Source organism: Lynx canadensis, chromosome B4 (assembly GCF_007474595.2).
Source record: "Lynx canadensis isolate LIC74 chromosome B4, mLynCan4.pri.v2, whole genome shotgun sequence".
In the NCBI taxonomy this organism is placed as follows: Eukaryota; Metazoa; Chordata; class Mammalia; order Carnivora; family Felidae; genus Lynx; species Lynx canadensis.
The window spans coordinates 43,903,650-43,919,628 of record NC_044309.1 but is presented as its reverse complement, the minus strand read 5'-3'; the positions used below and the strand labels follow the sequence as shown (position 1 = coordinate 43,919,628).

Sequence of the window (15,979 nt, the reverse complement as noted above, 5' to 3'; positions counted from 1 at the left end):
GGGAGAGAGATACAGAATCTGAAGCAGACTCCAGGCTCCGAGCTGTCAACACAGAGCCCGATGTGGGGCTCGAACCCACAAAGCGGCAGGATCATGACCTGGGCCAAAGTGGGACGCTTAACCGACGGAGCCACCCGGGTGCCCCAGAGCCAGGTTCCAATATCAGCTGTGCTGCTTACAGACTGGGGTATCGGACAAGTCGCTTAAGTATTCTGGGGCCTCAATTCCTTCATTTATAAAATGTTAGCGACAGTAAACACGTATACAGTGAGCGTTGTGTGCCTCAAAGTATTTTAAGCATTTGTGTATATGAAACTTCTATTTTATAGAGTGGCTGGGGTTTAAGGTTGAGAAGTTATGTAAAGTCCTTGGCATACCACAGACATACCTGTGTGTTTCTTTTCAGTATGCCATTCCTTGAGAATTCCTAAGTGTTCTGTTTAACATTTTTGTGTTAGTCTGCATCAGAGAGATTCTTTTTTTTTTTTTTTTATTTTTTATTTTTGAGACAGAGAGAGACAGAGCATGAACAGGGAGGGTCAGAGAGAGAGGGAGACACAGAATCTGAAACAGGCTTCAGGCTCTGAGCTGTCAGCACAGAGCCTGACGCGGGGCTCGAACTCACGGACAGCGAGATCATGACCTGAGCTGAAGTCGGAAGCTTAACCGACTGAGCCATCCAGGCGCCCCTGCATCAGAGAGATTCTTAATCAGTGACAGGATCGTAGTATGTCCTTCTCTTTTGGCCACACTCAGGTTTTCTTCACTTCTATAAATCTGGACACATACTTTTTCACCGTTCCCTTCCACTTCTCCTTTATCAAATAACTTTGAGGTTTTCTTCCTTTCCTCTATTAAACCTTTCCATTCAGTTTCTGTTCATTGAATGATCACCACCTGAGACTCACTAATGTGACTGTATCTTATTGTTTTCTTTCTACTACACTATCTACTAAGTTGTAAGAAGATATTGGGGACTTCTAGCCTCCTTGATGTGAAGCAAAGTGACAACTTTGGGATGTCAGTTTCTGTAGCCACCGATTATGAGCCGCACGATCCGATATGTTTTCCTCCAACAAATCCTGTGAAGAATCAGCTTTCACGGCTGTGGTTTTAAGTGGCTTGTGTATAACTTCAGTTTTCATCTTTAGCTAGAGCCAGGAACTCACAAAGATCAGTGATCAGCATAATCAGGAACAGGGTGTACAAATAAGTTCTGCCGAGCTAGGGGGTGGAGAGGTAGGTGGGGCAGGATAAAACACTTAGTGAAACATCTGGCAACCTTTCCCTTAGAAGGGGAAACTGAAACAGTAGGAGTAAAGGTTACAAAGAAGTGTCTTGAAGGCAAACCTCTGAAAATAGTTATCTTGCCCTTCATGTATGATACTTCGTTTTTACCTTGTGCTGATGCAAATATTTAAAGGGATGTCACTGTTGAAAGTTTAATTATTTCTTAGGAAAATGATCTGATATAATTTTACTATTAAAAATAACAGAGCAAAGGAAGGGCATGTGGGTGGGCTCAGTTGGTTTAAACATCCGACTTCGGCTCAGGTCATGATCTCACGGCTTGTGAAATTCGAACCTGCGATGGGCTCTGTGCTGACAGCTCAGAGCCTGAGCCTGCTTTGGATTCTGTGACTCCCTCTCTCTCTGCCCCTCCCCAGCTCATGCTGTTTCTCTTTCTCTCAAAAACAAACAAACATTAAAAAAAGGAGAAGAAGGAGGAGGAGGAGGAGGAGAAGGGGAAAAATACCAGAGCAAAACTCACTCCGGGAATATTTTGGCATGCAGATTTAAGTTCTTATGATTGGAAAATTAATTTTTTTCTCTAAATCAATAAAATAAATTATGTCCACTCGTTTATTTCCTCGATTTTCATTTTTTCAGTATAAAGTTATGTTCATCTTAAAAAATGCTAAACAATTCAGAAGATAAAAAGGAAAAGTGAAAGACATGTCCTCATACCTCTTTCTAAAAACTTATGTTCAAGGTTACGTTATGCCAGGCATATTGCAAGGTATGCCAAATACGATATTGCAAAGTAATAGCAAATATAATATGATCCCTGTTTATGAGGAAACTTAAAGTTTTGTGTCTTCTTCAATTTCTATCATACGCTTTCTATAGTTTTCAGTATACAGATCTTTTACCTCTTGGTTAGGTTTATTCCTAGGTATTTATGGTCTTTGATGCAATTGTGAAGGATGCAATAATGCTGACTTGAAGGAGAACATGCACCTCAATATTTATAGCAACTCTATCAGCCACTATCAACCAATTTGTTGGTATTGGCTATCGACCAAAAGCCAAATTATGAAAAGATCCCAAATGTCCATCAACTGTTGAATGGATAAAGAAGCTGTGGTTTATATACAGAATGGAATACTACTTGGCAACAAAAAAGAATGAAGTCTTGCCATTTGCAACGACATGGATGGAACTGAAGGGTATTACATTAGGCAAAATAAATCACTCAGAGAAAGACAGAGGTATTTCACTCGTATGTGGAATGTGAGAAAGCCAACAGGCGAACATAGGGGAAGGGGAGGACAAATAAGATAAAAAGAGAGAGGGAGGCACACCATAAGACACTCTTTAAACACAGAGAACAAACTGAGGATTGCTGGAGGGGAGACAGGTGGGAAGATGGGCTAAATGGGTGATGGGCATTAAGGAGGGCACTTGTTGGGATGAGCACTGGGTGTCATATATGAGAGATGAATCACTGGGTTCAGTTCCTGAAGCCAAGACTGAGCTGTAGTAACTAACTTGAGGAAAGAAGAAAGAAAGAAAGAGGGAGGAAGGAAGGAAGGAAGGAAGAAAGAAAGTTCTACATCATATGAAAACAAAGCTGGGAGGGTTTAAGGGTTAGGGGCATGATAGGCAGACAGACACATGACAGAAAAGCCACGGAGGGCATAAGTAACTGTGTTTTCAGAGATCTGTAAGCACTGCATTCTGGCTGATGGTAGAGTTGGAGAGAGGGGAAGCTGACAAGAGCTAGTATGGAAAGGTTTAAAAGGGCCTATTATGTCATATTGAGGTATTTCATTCCAATTCAGTACAATAAGCTCACAGAAGGATTTAAACAGGAGTAACGTAATCAGTTTTGTGTTTTTAGAAAACCATCTAGGCTGCAAAGAGGTAGATGCATTGCAGGGGTACGAAACTGCACGAGCTAATACCTAGGTAGTTAGCATTAGCTAAGTGTGAGATTAGAAGAACCTAAACTGAAGTAGTGTGAGAATGAGAAGGGGGAATCAGACGCTGAGGAGATAGAGTTTAAAGAGTTGGTGACTGGTTACAAGTGGAAAGACAAGGAAAGAAAGAGCACAGGTTGATTAGGTTCCACCAATGTTCTGTAGATGGTGTTGCCAACAATTGGGGTAGAAACTCCGGGCAGTTGGAGTTGCCCAGACACTTGGATGTGTTGCAAGTGGGTTGCAAGTAAGGATTTTGAGCTACATATATATGTGAGAATTGTTGACATCTTGGTTAGAATTAAACTTTCTGAGGATGAGCAAGGTCACTGAGAAGGAGAATGGAAAATGAAAAGACAAAAAACCCCGAAGGAATAGAGTTCCGAGGAGAGAATCAGGGGCAGGATGGATGAGACGTTCCAATAAAAGCTACTGATAATGAATGGTAAACAGTGGCAGAGGTGGACCAGGAGAGAGAGAGACATTAAGGAAGTCAAAAAACAATAACTTCAAGAGAAATGGAAAAGTCAATGGTGAATTTTAAAAATAATAAATAATAGGGGCGCCTGGGGTGGCTCAGTTGGTTGAGCGACCAACTTTGGCTCAGGTCATGATCTCATGGTTTGTGAGTTCGAGCCCCGCGTGGGGCTCTGTGCTGATGGCTCGGAGCCTGGAGCCTGCTTCGGATTCTGTGTACCCCCCTCTCTCTGCCCCTCCCCCACTCATGCTCTTTCTCTCTGTCTCAGAAATAAATAAACATGAAAAAAATTTTTAAATAATAAATATTGCAGAAATGCAGCAAAAGGAAGGCTAAAACAATTTATTGTTTAGCAATAAGAAGAAAATAGATTATTGGTAATTTTTAATACAGGACTTCGGAAGGAACCTAGTTAAATAGGAAAATAAACAATTTGTCATTTTCCTTTTTAAATATTCTCTTTTTGAGGAGTTAGCTGTAAAGAGAAAAGATCAAGTGTCAGATCTGAGGTATTATGAGTTTGCGCAAGTGCATTTGAAAATTTATATTATTATATATTATTATTATTATTATTTTTAAGAGTCCAGTGAGGCATTTTATTTGCATGAATGTATTCCATCCCTAGAAGAAGAATCCCAGCATTTTCCCTCCTGTGTGTTTTCATCATGCTTCCTCTGATAGGCCAACGTTCCAACAGAAGACTATAAACCTATCAAAAGAACCTGAAGACATATTAGGGTTTAAGAAAAAAACATAAAAACACTTTAATTACACATTTATGTTCTGCTTTACCGCTGCTTACGTTCATTACAATATTCTCAAATTTTTCTGGCTTTTTAGCTTCCCTTCCTCAACTAAAGTGTCACTTACATGCCATGGCATAAATCACATCTCACCGATCCAACAAATCTTTAAGGCATACCTATTTAACATCAAGCAAGATGGTAGACATGGAAGGCTATTATTATTTTTATTTAAGCGAAGTATTGTCGACCCAAAATGTTTCATCGGTTTCAGCTGTGCAACTTAGTGATTTGATAAGTTCATGCTTTGGTCCCCACAAGTGTAGCTGCCATCCATCGGCACACGATGCTATGGCAATCGCAATGACTGTGTTTCCCATGCTGTCCCTTCCGTTCCTTGACTTATTCATTCCATAACTAGACGCCTGTACCTCCCACTCTCTTTCACTCATTTTGTCCACCCCGTCACCTGCCTCCTGTCTGGCAACCTTTTGTTTTCCGTACATTGATGAGGAGAGCCGATTTTTAGGTGCTTGGAGAAGTGGAAGGAGTAATGGGAATCAATTACAAGAAAATGGCAGGTAAACGCTATTGAGGATGTGTAGAAGGCCACAAGAGCAGATAGGGATGAACAAGTTCCTGACTGTGTTTACTCATGTGAATATCCTTGAACGAGGTGACATTTGCTCTTGGCAGAGCAAGATGGGCACTAGTAGTGAGGAAGACGCGGGCAGGGACAAAAGCAGATAGGTAAGAGCTAGCCTGGGAGAGTGTATTAGTGGGTAAAATTAAGAAAGGCAAGAACTCAGAGGGAAAAGGTGAAGTATTACTTTTGGATGGGAATTTAGATCAGGATAAGATCATTGGAGGAATCACCCGCAGAGTCAAACGCAATGAGAAGGTCGATTAATGGGCTGAGACATAGTCTTCAAAGAAAAGGGGCATATGAGGAGGGACCTTTGGCAGATGAAGCTAAAACGTTGGATGGGATCCTGCTACGCAGGGTCTTTTATACCAAGAAGACTTGTTTTTCCTTTAGGAAGAACTTAAACTTGCATTTGGTGGCAGAGTAGGGAAGGTATGATTTAAGGTGGCTATTTCTGAGGTGTTTCACAATAAAGAAGTGAAAAGTAGTAAGCGGTAAAACACTAGAGTCTTTCCATAATTCCATACGGAACTGCCATATAAGGACAAATATTGATGTGGGATCTGTTGGGAGGCTAGGAAAATGATTTAAAAATTGCAGCCAAATTTCATTTGCTCCTTCACTTACTAGCTGTGCAAACTTAAGCAAATTAAGCAACTCCTAGATACTGCAGTTTTTAAAAATCCAAAGGAAGGTTAAAAATAGTGCCCTCTTGGGTAGTTTTTGGATGAGTCAAATGAAATATGACCACATAATACACTCAGTAGTTGTCATTATCAAAAGCTGTGTGTCCTTGGGTAAGGGGACTCACCCCTCTAGGACTCAGTTACCTGCCTGTAAAATGGGGATCATGAGGAGTATCTACTCACAGGGGGTTGTAAGATACGAGATAATGCATAAGGCATTTATCTTAGTAACTCAAGGAGTGTTAGCAATCTTTATGAGTAGCGATGTTATTTTTGAATTGTGTTTCATAAGTGAAACTTCTTAATTAAGATATAAAATTGACTCACCTAAATTTTACTCAAAAACATATGTGTAATCGACTTTCTAATTGCAGTGAGTTAAAAACTCAATGATATTCTGCAAATAGGTTATACATTTTTAGATGCATATTCTTTTGAAATGATAGGAAGAATAACATCCATTTACTTTTAGAGAGAATGAAAATATTGAATAGGATGTGAAAGAAAATCATAAGATAATGAAAATCTGCGTTTTCATGAACACTGAAAAATATTCTCAACTCACGGCCCCTCAAATATTCTCCCAGAGATTTATTCTGTGCCCTATGGGAGGAGTAAGGAAACAAAAAGAAGTTGCTAAAAAGACAACATTGGAAATTTGAAAGTCAGATATCTAAGCGGCAATATCTCATGATTAAAAAACGTTAAAAGTAATTTCTGAAAGATGATGCACCTTGCCACCGGTCTAATTCGCCTCCATTATGTCTGTGAGTCCTGGTAAAGGAGAAGTCTACAAAGTGTGCTGTTAAGCATGATAATGTAATCCTGTCTCTGGCCCTAGTTTGCCATGTGGCTTTGTGCAAATTATTTAGATTCTCTGTGTCTTTTCCAGCTTTTATTATGCTTTCTCTTTCAGAGGCATACTAAAAAACTACATCTGGTAATACAGGTGTCATTTCTTATAGGCCCTGGGAATGGAGCCTTTCTTTCAAGGGAAACTCCCCCTTTCTGACGCCTGATGAAGAAAGAGTAACTAACCGGTCAAGGATGCCAACTCTCTTCATCTACAACGTTTCTTATAATTACAAAGGAATTTGCCTTCCAAACTTGACCTCAGCACTGTAGCCTTTTATAATATAGTTATAGTAAAAAGATACAGGAAAGGGGTGTTTTGTTTTTTTTTTTTTATATATGTATCTCATTATTCCTAAAGATGTTTATACCATTCTTTGCCCTGTCCACACCTTTTTCTAAACATGCCTCAGGGGACAGCACAGGGGTTCTCTTCCAAAAAATAGAACCACGATAAAGCCAAGCCAAACTGAAGCACCTCCCAGGCAGTTTTTTTTTTTTTTTTTTTTTTCTTATTTCAGGGTGGAGGTGGCCCCTAGAGACAGACCTCATTTTATGATCAAGACACTTGGAATAAAACTCAGGAATATTAAACTTAGAAAAATAGAGGGAAATATAACATCAAAAAAAAAAAAAAAGAAAGAAAGAAAGAAAGAAAAAAAAAAAAGTGAAACTCTCAACTCCAAGGGCTTTCCATTATGGAAGCCCGGTTTCCTGGGAAATGAGCACACCTCCTGTAGAAACTCCCTAGGGTTGTGTTTTTCTGAGTCTTGAGATAAACAGGAAGAGATTGTGAATACTGAGAGAGGGAGGCAGGGAGAGAGAGGGAAGGAGGGAGGAAGGGAGAAAAGGAGGGAGAGAGAGGAGAGTCAGAGTAGAAAAATTTCCAAATGACCAGGGAAAGATGATTCTTTAGAAGGGAATTTTTATAACTTTGTTCCTTAGCAAAAGATATAGACTCCTGCTTTTGTCTTCTGTCCTAGAGACAATCTTAGGAAAGGTGATGTATTTATTCTTTACATGGATATAATTATTATTAGATAATATTCTATATGTTAAGTCCATGCCCTTGCTTTACAGTAAAGGTTTAAGATTCTTCTTTTTTATTCTTTCGGTAGAAGATCAACACCTCTCTTGGGCCCCGATATTATACGAGGAAGAGCAGGTTTCTTAAGGGATAGTTTGGTTGATTTCTATAGTTTTCTTTCTGTGTACCTTCTTATTATTTATAATTTGGACCAGGGAAATATTAGTCATAAAAAAGGAACAGCATTTAAGAAATAGTTTATGCCTTCAGAGTGTATTAATATAAATAGGTTTCAGCAGGAGTAGATAGGTATATGACAGATATTTATATATAATCTGCACCTTCCTTCCTTCCTTCCTTCCTTCCTTCCTTCCTTCCTTCCACATTAATTGAGCTGATTTCACCTGATGTTCTAGGTGCTAGAACTGATGTTTTTCTAGTGACTAAATAGACAATAATCTTCTTCAAAAAGGAGCTTACTTTCTATTGGGGTAAGACAGATATAAACCGACAGAAACGAGTAAGATATATAATATATTTGATAGTATTAAGATATATAGAGAAAAATAAAGCCATCATGGTGGTGGGTGCACATATGGGCTAGTACCTCTGGAATCCAGAAATATCCACCTATTTAAGGTTTTTTTGGCCATAAGGAACTTTAAAAAGACTTAGGGTTTGGAGAGGATGTTTAGCATCAGCTATATTCTGGCTTCTGATCTCGTACTTTTATGTTCTGTTGATCTGAGATACTCTTAAGTCAATGCCTTGACAGTCCAACAATTTCCAGGAAAATTTAGACCAAATCCCATAGGCCACATAATCAAAGGAAATGGGGAAGAAAGCACATCTCTCCAATATCTGTTCGTGATTCAGAATCTCACACAAGTCAGTGAATAGAAACCAGTATGGCTAGAAGATGAATTTAGCTGAGTCCACCTTCTGCTGTCAGAAATATGGCTGAAAACGCAATAGATTTTTAAAAATCAACAATGTTTAGGGTGCCTGGGTAGCTCAATCGACTAAGCGTCTGACTCTTGATTTTGGCTTAGGTCATGATCTCCCTGTTGGTGAGTGTAAGCCCCCCCTCAAGCTCTGTGCTGACCTTGCAGAGCCTGCTTGGGATTATCTCTCTCTCTCTCTATCTCTCTCTCTCTCTCTCTCTCTCTCTGCCACTCCCCTGCTTACACTCCGTCTCTCTCAAAATAAATACCTAAACTTAAAAAAGAAATGAACTCCTGGACCTCTTCCAAGGGTGCATCATTTAAATGGAAAGTTGAGGAGCAGGGAGTAGCCTGCCAATTAATTATGCAGGAGCAGAGGCGGAGCTAACACAGGGTAACACAAAGGACAAGTTTGTTTCAAGGTTAAACAGAGGCCACTGTGTGTAGGATCTTTGAATGAGGGGAGAGTAGTTCAGAAAAGAATGAAAGAACTAGGTAGGGTCCGGAAGAACAAGACTCTTGTAGAATTTTATTTTAAGTGCAAGAAAGCTATAGGAAGCTTTTAGGTGGGGAAATAATATAATCCAATTTAATTTTTTTTATTTTTAATTCTTTTTTTTCTTAACGTTTATTTATTTTTGAGACAGAGAGAGACAGAGAATGAACTGGGTAGGGTCAGAGAGAGAGGGAGACACAGAATCTGAAACAGGCTCCAGGCTCTGAGCTGTCAGCTGTCTGAGCCCCGACGCGGGGCTGGAACCCACGAACCGGGAGATCATGACCTGAGCCGAAGTCGGATGCTTAACCGACTGAGCCACCCAGGAGCCCCTAATTTTTTTTTAAAGAGCAATCTGAGTCTTCATGAAAAGTAATTTGGATTTTTTTCTAAATGTAATGCAATCCAGTGGAAGTTTTCATGGAGGTGATTGTTAGTAGAAAATAAGATTCACAGTTTAAAATATATCAATTCCAATGTCAAAAAAATTATATATCTTATTTTGAGAGAGAGAGAGAGAGACAGATAGAGAGAGAATCCTAAGCAGGCTCCATCCTGTTAGTGCAGAGCCTGAAGCAGGGCTCACATTAGGACCTGAGCAGAAATCAAGAGTCAGATGCTTGACTGGATGAGCCACCCAGGGCCCCACACATTCGCTATTTCTACACCATCATTACTACTTATCATTCCCCACTTGGAAATAAGGTGTAACACAAATTACACCTAGAATACACGACCTAGAATACATGACATGGAGGACTGTATCAAAGAGGAGATGAATTCAGATGTCTTCAACCTTTTTGTTTTAGGACCTGACCTAACATTCCCAATGAAGGGAAACACAGTTTCAAGGAAGCATCAGAGTTTTATTGAGGGTTTTGCTCTTTCTTTGTTCATTTTAATCACGATGCTAGATGCCACACGTTCGGGGGTGGGGGCAGCGTCTTCCTTGTAGGATACCACACAGGTCATTCGTATCCATAGCCAGCCTCAGCAGGTGACAGTTCCCTGTTGACCCAGTAGCTCCTCTGCGGTTACCACAAAGCACGACTGTGGGGGTGCAGCATTTATTATTTAACTGTTCTAAATTGAGATAGCTTAGATTCATCCTTGAGCCCCTGATGATCACGTTTCTTGACGGTCCATTTTGACAGAGATATAAATGAAGTGAACGAACAAAATCCTTACAGGAAAGGGGCTTTCAACAAAGAAATCCCCAAAAGCAAACAGTAAAATGATCACTTCTCATTAGTCATACGCAATTTGCTTTTCAGAAGAAACACGATGCGGAACGTGGAGGGGGGGGCGATGCGTTGCGAAAGTAACAGCACACTAATTTCACCTCTCTGCTGGTGTGAACAACAGTTCCTCGCTGAGGCAGTTCCATGTCTTTCATAACTCGGATTTTGGCAAAAAAGAAGGTTACACAAACCAGCTTATAAAGATACTGGCAATGCGTTGCTCGATGCAGCGCAAAGTAGAACGGGGGTGGGGGGGGGGGCAGGGCGGCGGAACTCCGTGGGGCCGGTGAAGGATTCCCGCTGTGTAAGTGAGGCTTGGCAGTGAGCCTTTTAACAGCATTCCTGAGGATGGAGGGCATGTTATCTAGCCCCTGGTTACTGTTTTCCTGCAGAAGGGGTTCCTTCTCAGAACCAGCTCTTCTCACTTGCCCACTGGTGGCAGAGATCCAGAGGAACAAAAAGCGAAATCCTGCCTTTTCCTTTGCTCCCTGCAGGGCACCGGCCTCCCTCTTCAGTTTGGCGTCCAGTGGCCCTGACCCTGCTGACTCTGTGTTTGGTGCTGCTGCTTGGCCTGTTGGCCCTGGGGCTTGTGTGTAAGTCTGCGCTCTGACTTGGGGGGAGGATCTTGGTTCTAAGGGTTGTCTGGGATGAGAAATACTTTTATGAATTTTTTTTTTACTTTAATTCTAACCCTAACCCTAACCCCATGGGTACTTCAGTGTACCTTATTCTAAAGCACCCATGTAAATGATGAGTAGTGACAGAAGCATTAAGATGCAGCAATCGCTTGCTAGCTAGACTTTTACATTCCGTTTGAGATCGAGCAGGGTTTTGTCCGTTTCCATGCCGATATTTAAAATCAGCAATTTTTAATGCACGCATGGTTTAACCCTCTTTTATCCTACAAAAGAGTAGAGGCAGTGGTTTTTGCTCTTAGTGTGCATGACTCAGCAGGCTAATACAGAGGGAAGAGATTTCATTGATGTCTACCCCCTCAATATAAGGAGGACAGACTAGGTCCTTAATGACCACAGTATTTTTCAGAAAGCCCAGGAAGTTATAGAATCATTTTGCAAAATCTTGTGAAAACCAAACAAGGAAACATGCGTGTGGAAAAGTCTTGAAATTTCAAACCAGGAAGGACAAGTTCAAAAACTAAAAAAGTGAAGTGGGTGAATTTGCTTCATGAGATTGAGACCCTATAGTAAATGTTTCCTGAGCAGTTGAAGAAGGTGGTTCAAGACATCGTAAGTTTTTAAAATTAAAAAAATATATATTTCTCTTTCTACCATGGCCTCCAAAGTTTTAATTCATTTTGATATAATTTGTTTCATGACCGCCGTTACTTTTAGGGATATGAAGCAACTTTCATGATTCATGAAGGACTTTTCTACTTAGATTTAGAAATCTGAAATCTGGAGTTTAAGCCTAAGGGTTGGCTGAAATTTTCTAGACAAGAGATATTAAGGATGTTGCTTGTTCTCACTGAGCCCAGTGGGAATCCATAAAACTATGGAAATGATAATAGGACTACTTTAATGACTGAATGAGATAACAATATATGCTGATTGTCCATAGTCAACATACTAATCATTAGATGAGTGGATTTGTGGTTTCAGGTTAAGCAGTGCTATAAGCGTATGCACAAAATATTTATTGAGTAGTGAATATGGGTGAAGATTTTAGTCCTGAAGTTAGAAACTGTTATTATGATTCTACATTGTCAGATCAAAAGACGGAGTTTGAGAAATTAAACTGCTTGAGACAATGCAATTTATTGTGTACTGCAGTTCAAACTTGAATGCACGCGATATGAAAGCTCAAAGCATGAGATCTTAAACAGCACAATGTTTTTTCTTCCCCGTATGTAAAAAGGGGAAGTAGAAATGAAGAAACCAGCTGTCCAGTCTGACTTGGTAACTCGGGTTAGTTTTCCAGTTCTACCAGCTTTCCAACACTCAGCAAGACAGCATTTCTAACAAGGAAGAAAGATTGGCGAATCTCTCCCGACAGCTGCAGTCTCTCCAGACAAAGAACAGGAAGCTTGCAGAAATTCTGCAGCGCGTGGCTGAAAAACTGTGTCGTGAGCTTTATAACAAAACTGGAGGTGAGTCCTTTTCACTAAGCTCCCTCCGCCCTCAGGATATCTGTCATGGTAGAGCTGACTTTCCCATCCGTGTACCTGGGAGTCACATAATATTCAGTTTGTTGTCTGGCAAACATAATAAAGAATTTGGGCGCCTCCCATCCCCAGTTACTGGATCATTTAGTTCAGGTACCTCTATGTTATAATACTAAAAAGATTCTTCAAATCCAGACATTTAAAAAATTTTTTTTAACGTTTATTTATTTTTGAGACAGAGAGAGACAGAGCATGAACAGGGGAGGGGCAGAGAGAGAGGGAGGCACAGAATCTGAAACAGGCTCCAGGCTCTGAGCAGTCAGCACAGAGCCCGACGCAGGGCTCGAACTCACTGACCGCGAGATCGTGACCTGAGCCGAAGTCGGACGCTTAACCGACCAAGCCACCCAGGTGCCCCTCAAATTCAGACATTTTACACAATAAAAACAATTAACGTTGAATAACCAAGATAACAGTGTACATAAATAAAATACAGAGTTATTTCTTAATTTACCTTGGCACATGAAGAGCTGAGAGTAGTATACATTTCGTAATGAGTTTATAAATCTTTTCTCACTGAGAAGTTAATGAGCTCGTAACTATAGTTCTCCCATTTTAAGAACCACACTGGCATCAGGTTAAAAATGCTGATAAATGGTATCGGGGCACCTGGGTGGCTCAGTCAGTTAAGCTCAGGTCATGATCTCATGGTTTGTGAGTTCGAGCCCCGCATCAGGCTCTGTGCTGACGGCTCGGAGTCTGGACCCCGCTTCAGATTCTGTGTCTCCCCTTCTCTCTGCCCCTCCCATGCTCATGCTCTGTCTCTCTCTGTCTCCCAATAATAAATAAACACTAAAAAAAAATTTTAAAAATGCTGATAGGCTGAATCAAATCACAGTCATTTAAATCCACTCTGCCTTCTCTGGGTACCAGAAATCTGCATTGTGGTGATGATGACAATGCCAGTGATAGATGAGCCACGCTTTGATGACCACAAGACCGGAAGCCTCATCTCATTCCCAGGCCTTTTTCTCCTGTCTTTTTTGGGTTTCATCATGCCTAACTCTATTCCAGTTAGTCTTCTCTTCTGTTCTGCTCATTGTGTGAGCACAGGAAGCAACCCACATTTCGAGTCTACTTTTTATTTTTCTTTCACGGACTTTAAATTGGGTTGAAGTCTTCCTCCTCCATACGGGTATCACTTCCCACGCTAACCAGACAGCCAGACTGCGTGGTTAGCCAGTAAATGGCACCCACGTGCACGCTTCCATTTCTCTAGGCGACTCTTTTCCGCATGACTCATGGCCTCACTGGTCACGATTTTCTTTCTTTTGTTTTTCTTTGTTAACTTTCCTGAGGAATAGTTGACAAATGTAGTTGTATGTATTTGAAGTAGATAACGTTACGGTTCAAGGTACACATACATTATGCAATCATACTCAAAGTCAAGATGATCAATGCATCTAACCACCTCATAGAGTCTTGTTTTTTTCTTCTTGTGCTTCCGACAACCCGCTGTATGTTGTCTTCTATGGTGGGCGCTGTGCCTTCGAAAGGTAATCCAAGTTTCTCTGAAACCGGTGGTCTCTGGGATTTACAGCTAGCTGTATAAAAACAAACAGAAAGTTGGTTATGCAAGTAAACCATGCCTCCCTTAAATATAAAATCTACCCACCATCTGTTAACGATATCCCTTATTGCCATGAAAATGTCCATATAGCTTTGGTTTGATGTTCGTTCTCAGTTTTATTCTGATGCTCTCCATTCCTTTCCCATTATCCATCCATCCATCCACTCTCCCATTCAGCTAAGATTTATTGAGCACTGACTGATGCATGCCATGCAACGTATACACAGATTTCTGCCCTCGTAGACCTCTTGCTCTATTGGGGTGGTGGTAACAAATAGACTTAAAAACATAAAATAAGATGATCAACTTGTCCCAGTGTGCTGGAAACTTTTCCAGCTTTAGTACTGAAAGTCCCACATTTTGGGAAAGCTCAGGTTTCAGGCACACAGGAAAGGGTTGGTCAAACTAAACATAATCTATAAGAAGGTAATCAATCCTATGGGAAATAAAGTAGATAAGGCATGAGGCATCAGGGATTTAGGGATGGTGGGTTGCTAATTAAAGTAGGGAGACCATGAATTCCTAAATAAGGTGAGGGTATCGGAGCAAAGATTTGAAGCATTGGGGGGAGTTAGCCATGTAGATAATATGGGGAAAGAACCAGCCAAGGAGGTTCTGGAAAGAACCGGAACAGGAAGTGCAGGAGCCCTCAAGTGAATACAACTGCCTGTTCAGGGAATGATAAGGAGCCTGTGTGCCCAGGGCAGAGTGAGGGAGCGGAGAACTAATAGGAGATGTGGTAGTGATTATTTATGGCGTTAGGTGACATGGTAAGGGATTTGGCTTCTATTTTGGGCAAAATAAGGATCCACTGCAGCATCTCCGGCCGAGGAAATATATATCTGCCATGAGTTTTAAAGGCTAACTCTGCAAATATGTTGAAAATAGACTAGAGGAAGGAAGAGTGAAAACAGAGAAATGACATCAGAAATGGCTTTTGCAATCATCCAGGAGAGCGATGATGGTTCCTCAAACTAGGATGTTATTAGTGGAGATGAATGAAGGATGGAATAAAATGGGAGGTGAGAGAAATAAAGGAGTCAAGGATACCTCCAGAGATTTTGGACAATGCAATTAGGGGAGACGTGATCAAGTGAGATGGGGCAGAATTCTGTAGTTATGAGGGGGAAGGTTAGAAACCAAAAGAACACTGTTTTGGGCCTGTTGAATTTGAAGTATCATATGGATATCCAAGTGGAGAGCTGAGTAAGTAGTTTGCTATAAAGTCTGAGCCAGAAATATCAACTAACTTACGAAAAATCTCCCAGATTATTTATTTATTTAAAACTTTGTTTTACCTTAAGAAATATTTCAAATCTACACACACAAAAAAATGCGAACAATAACATCATACCCATTAGCATATTGACCATTTACATTGTAACATGTTAACATTTTGACACTGGGTTGTTTTTAAAATAGATATATTTTTATGGAATGATTGAGTTCCCATACCTCCGTAAGGATTGTGGTTACAAATATCTGTTCTCAAAAGCCCAAGGCCATGTACCCTCACCAGTGTTGAAACCATGGCTTTCAGGGAGTAGTTCCTACACTTATAACCTCTACCCACATAGTCCTTCTCACCCTTGACCTGTGCACTTACCTTTTCCGACTGTGGGGCCCATCTTAATTTCTGACACATGGAGATTTACCCTTTGAATTCATACTTTGCTTAGTACTTATGCTTTTTTTTTTTCTTAAATTTTATTGACTTTTTTTAGAATGAGAAAAGAGTCCATATCTTATTGGTATATATTGCATTTTAAAAAAAAGCCTTTGGGGCGCCTAGGTGGCGCAGTCGGTTAAGCGTCCGACTTCAGCCAGGTCACGATCTCGCGCTCCGTGAGTTCGAGCTCCGCGTCAGGCTCTGGGCTGATGGCTCAGAGCCTGGAGCCTGTTTCCGATTCT

At 40.7% G+C, this 15,979-nt stretch overlaps 1 protein-coding gene across 5 annotated transcripts in view; it reads left to right on the top strand.

Moving 5' to 3' along the window:
* Nucleotides 1–15,979, top strand: part of CLEC1A (C-type lectin domain family 1 member A) — a 34,197-nt gene that overhangs the window by 1,904 nt on the left and 16,314 nt on the right. For all 5 annotated transcript variants that reach the window (XR_003970209.1, XR_003970208.1, XM_030321675.1 and 2 more), the window contains exons 2-3: nt 10,811–10,909; nt 12,247–12,423. Coding sequence is in view for 3 of the 5 variants with exons in the window: in XM_030321675.1 (XP_030177535.1) it covers nt 10,811–10,909; nt 12,247–12,423 (276 nt within the window). In the remaining 2 variants the exon portion in view is untranslated. The remainder of the gene's footprint in view (nt 1–10,810; nt 10,910–12,246; nt 12,424–15,979) is intronic.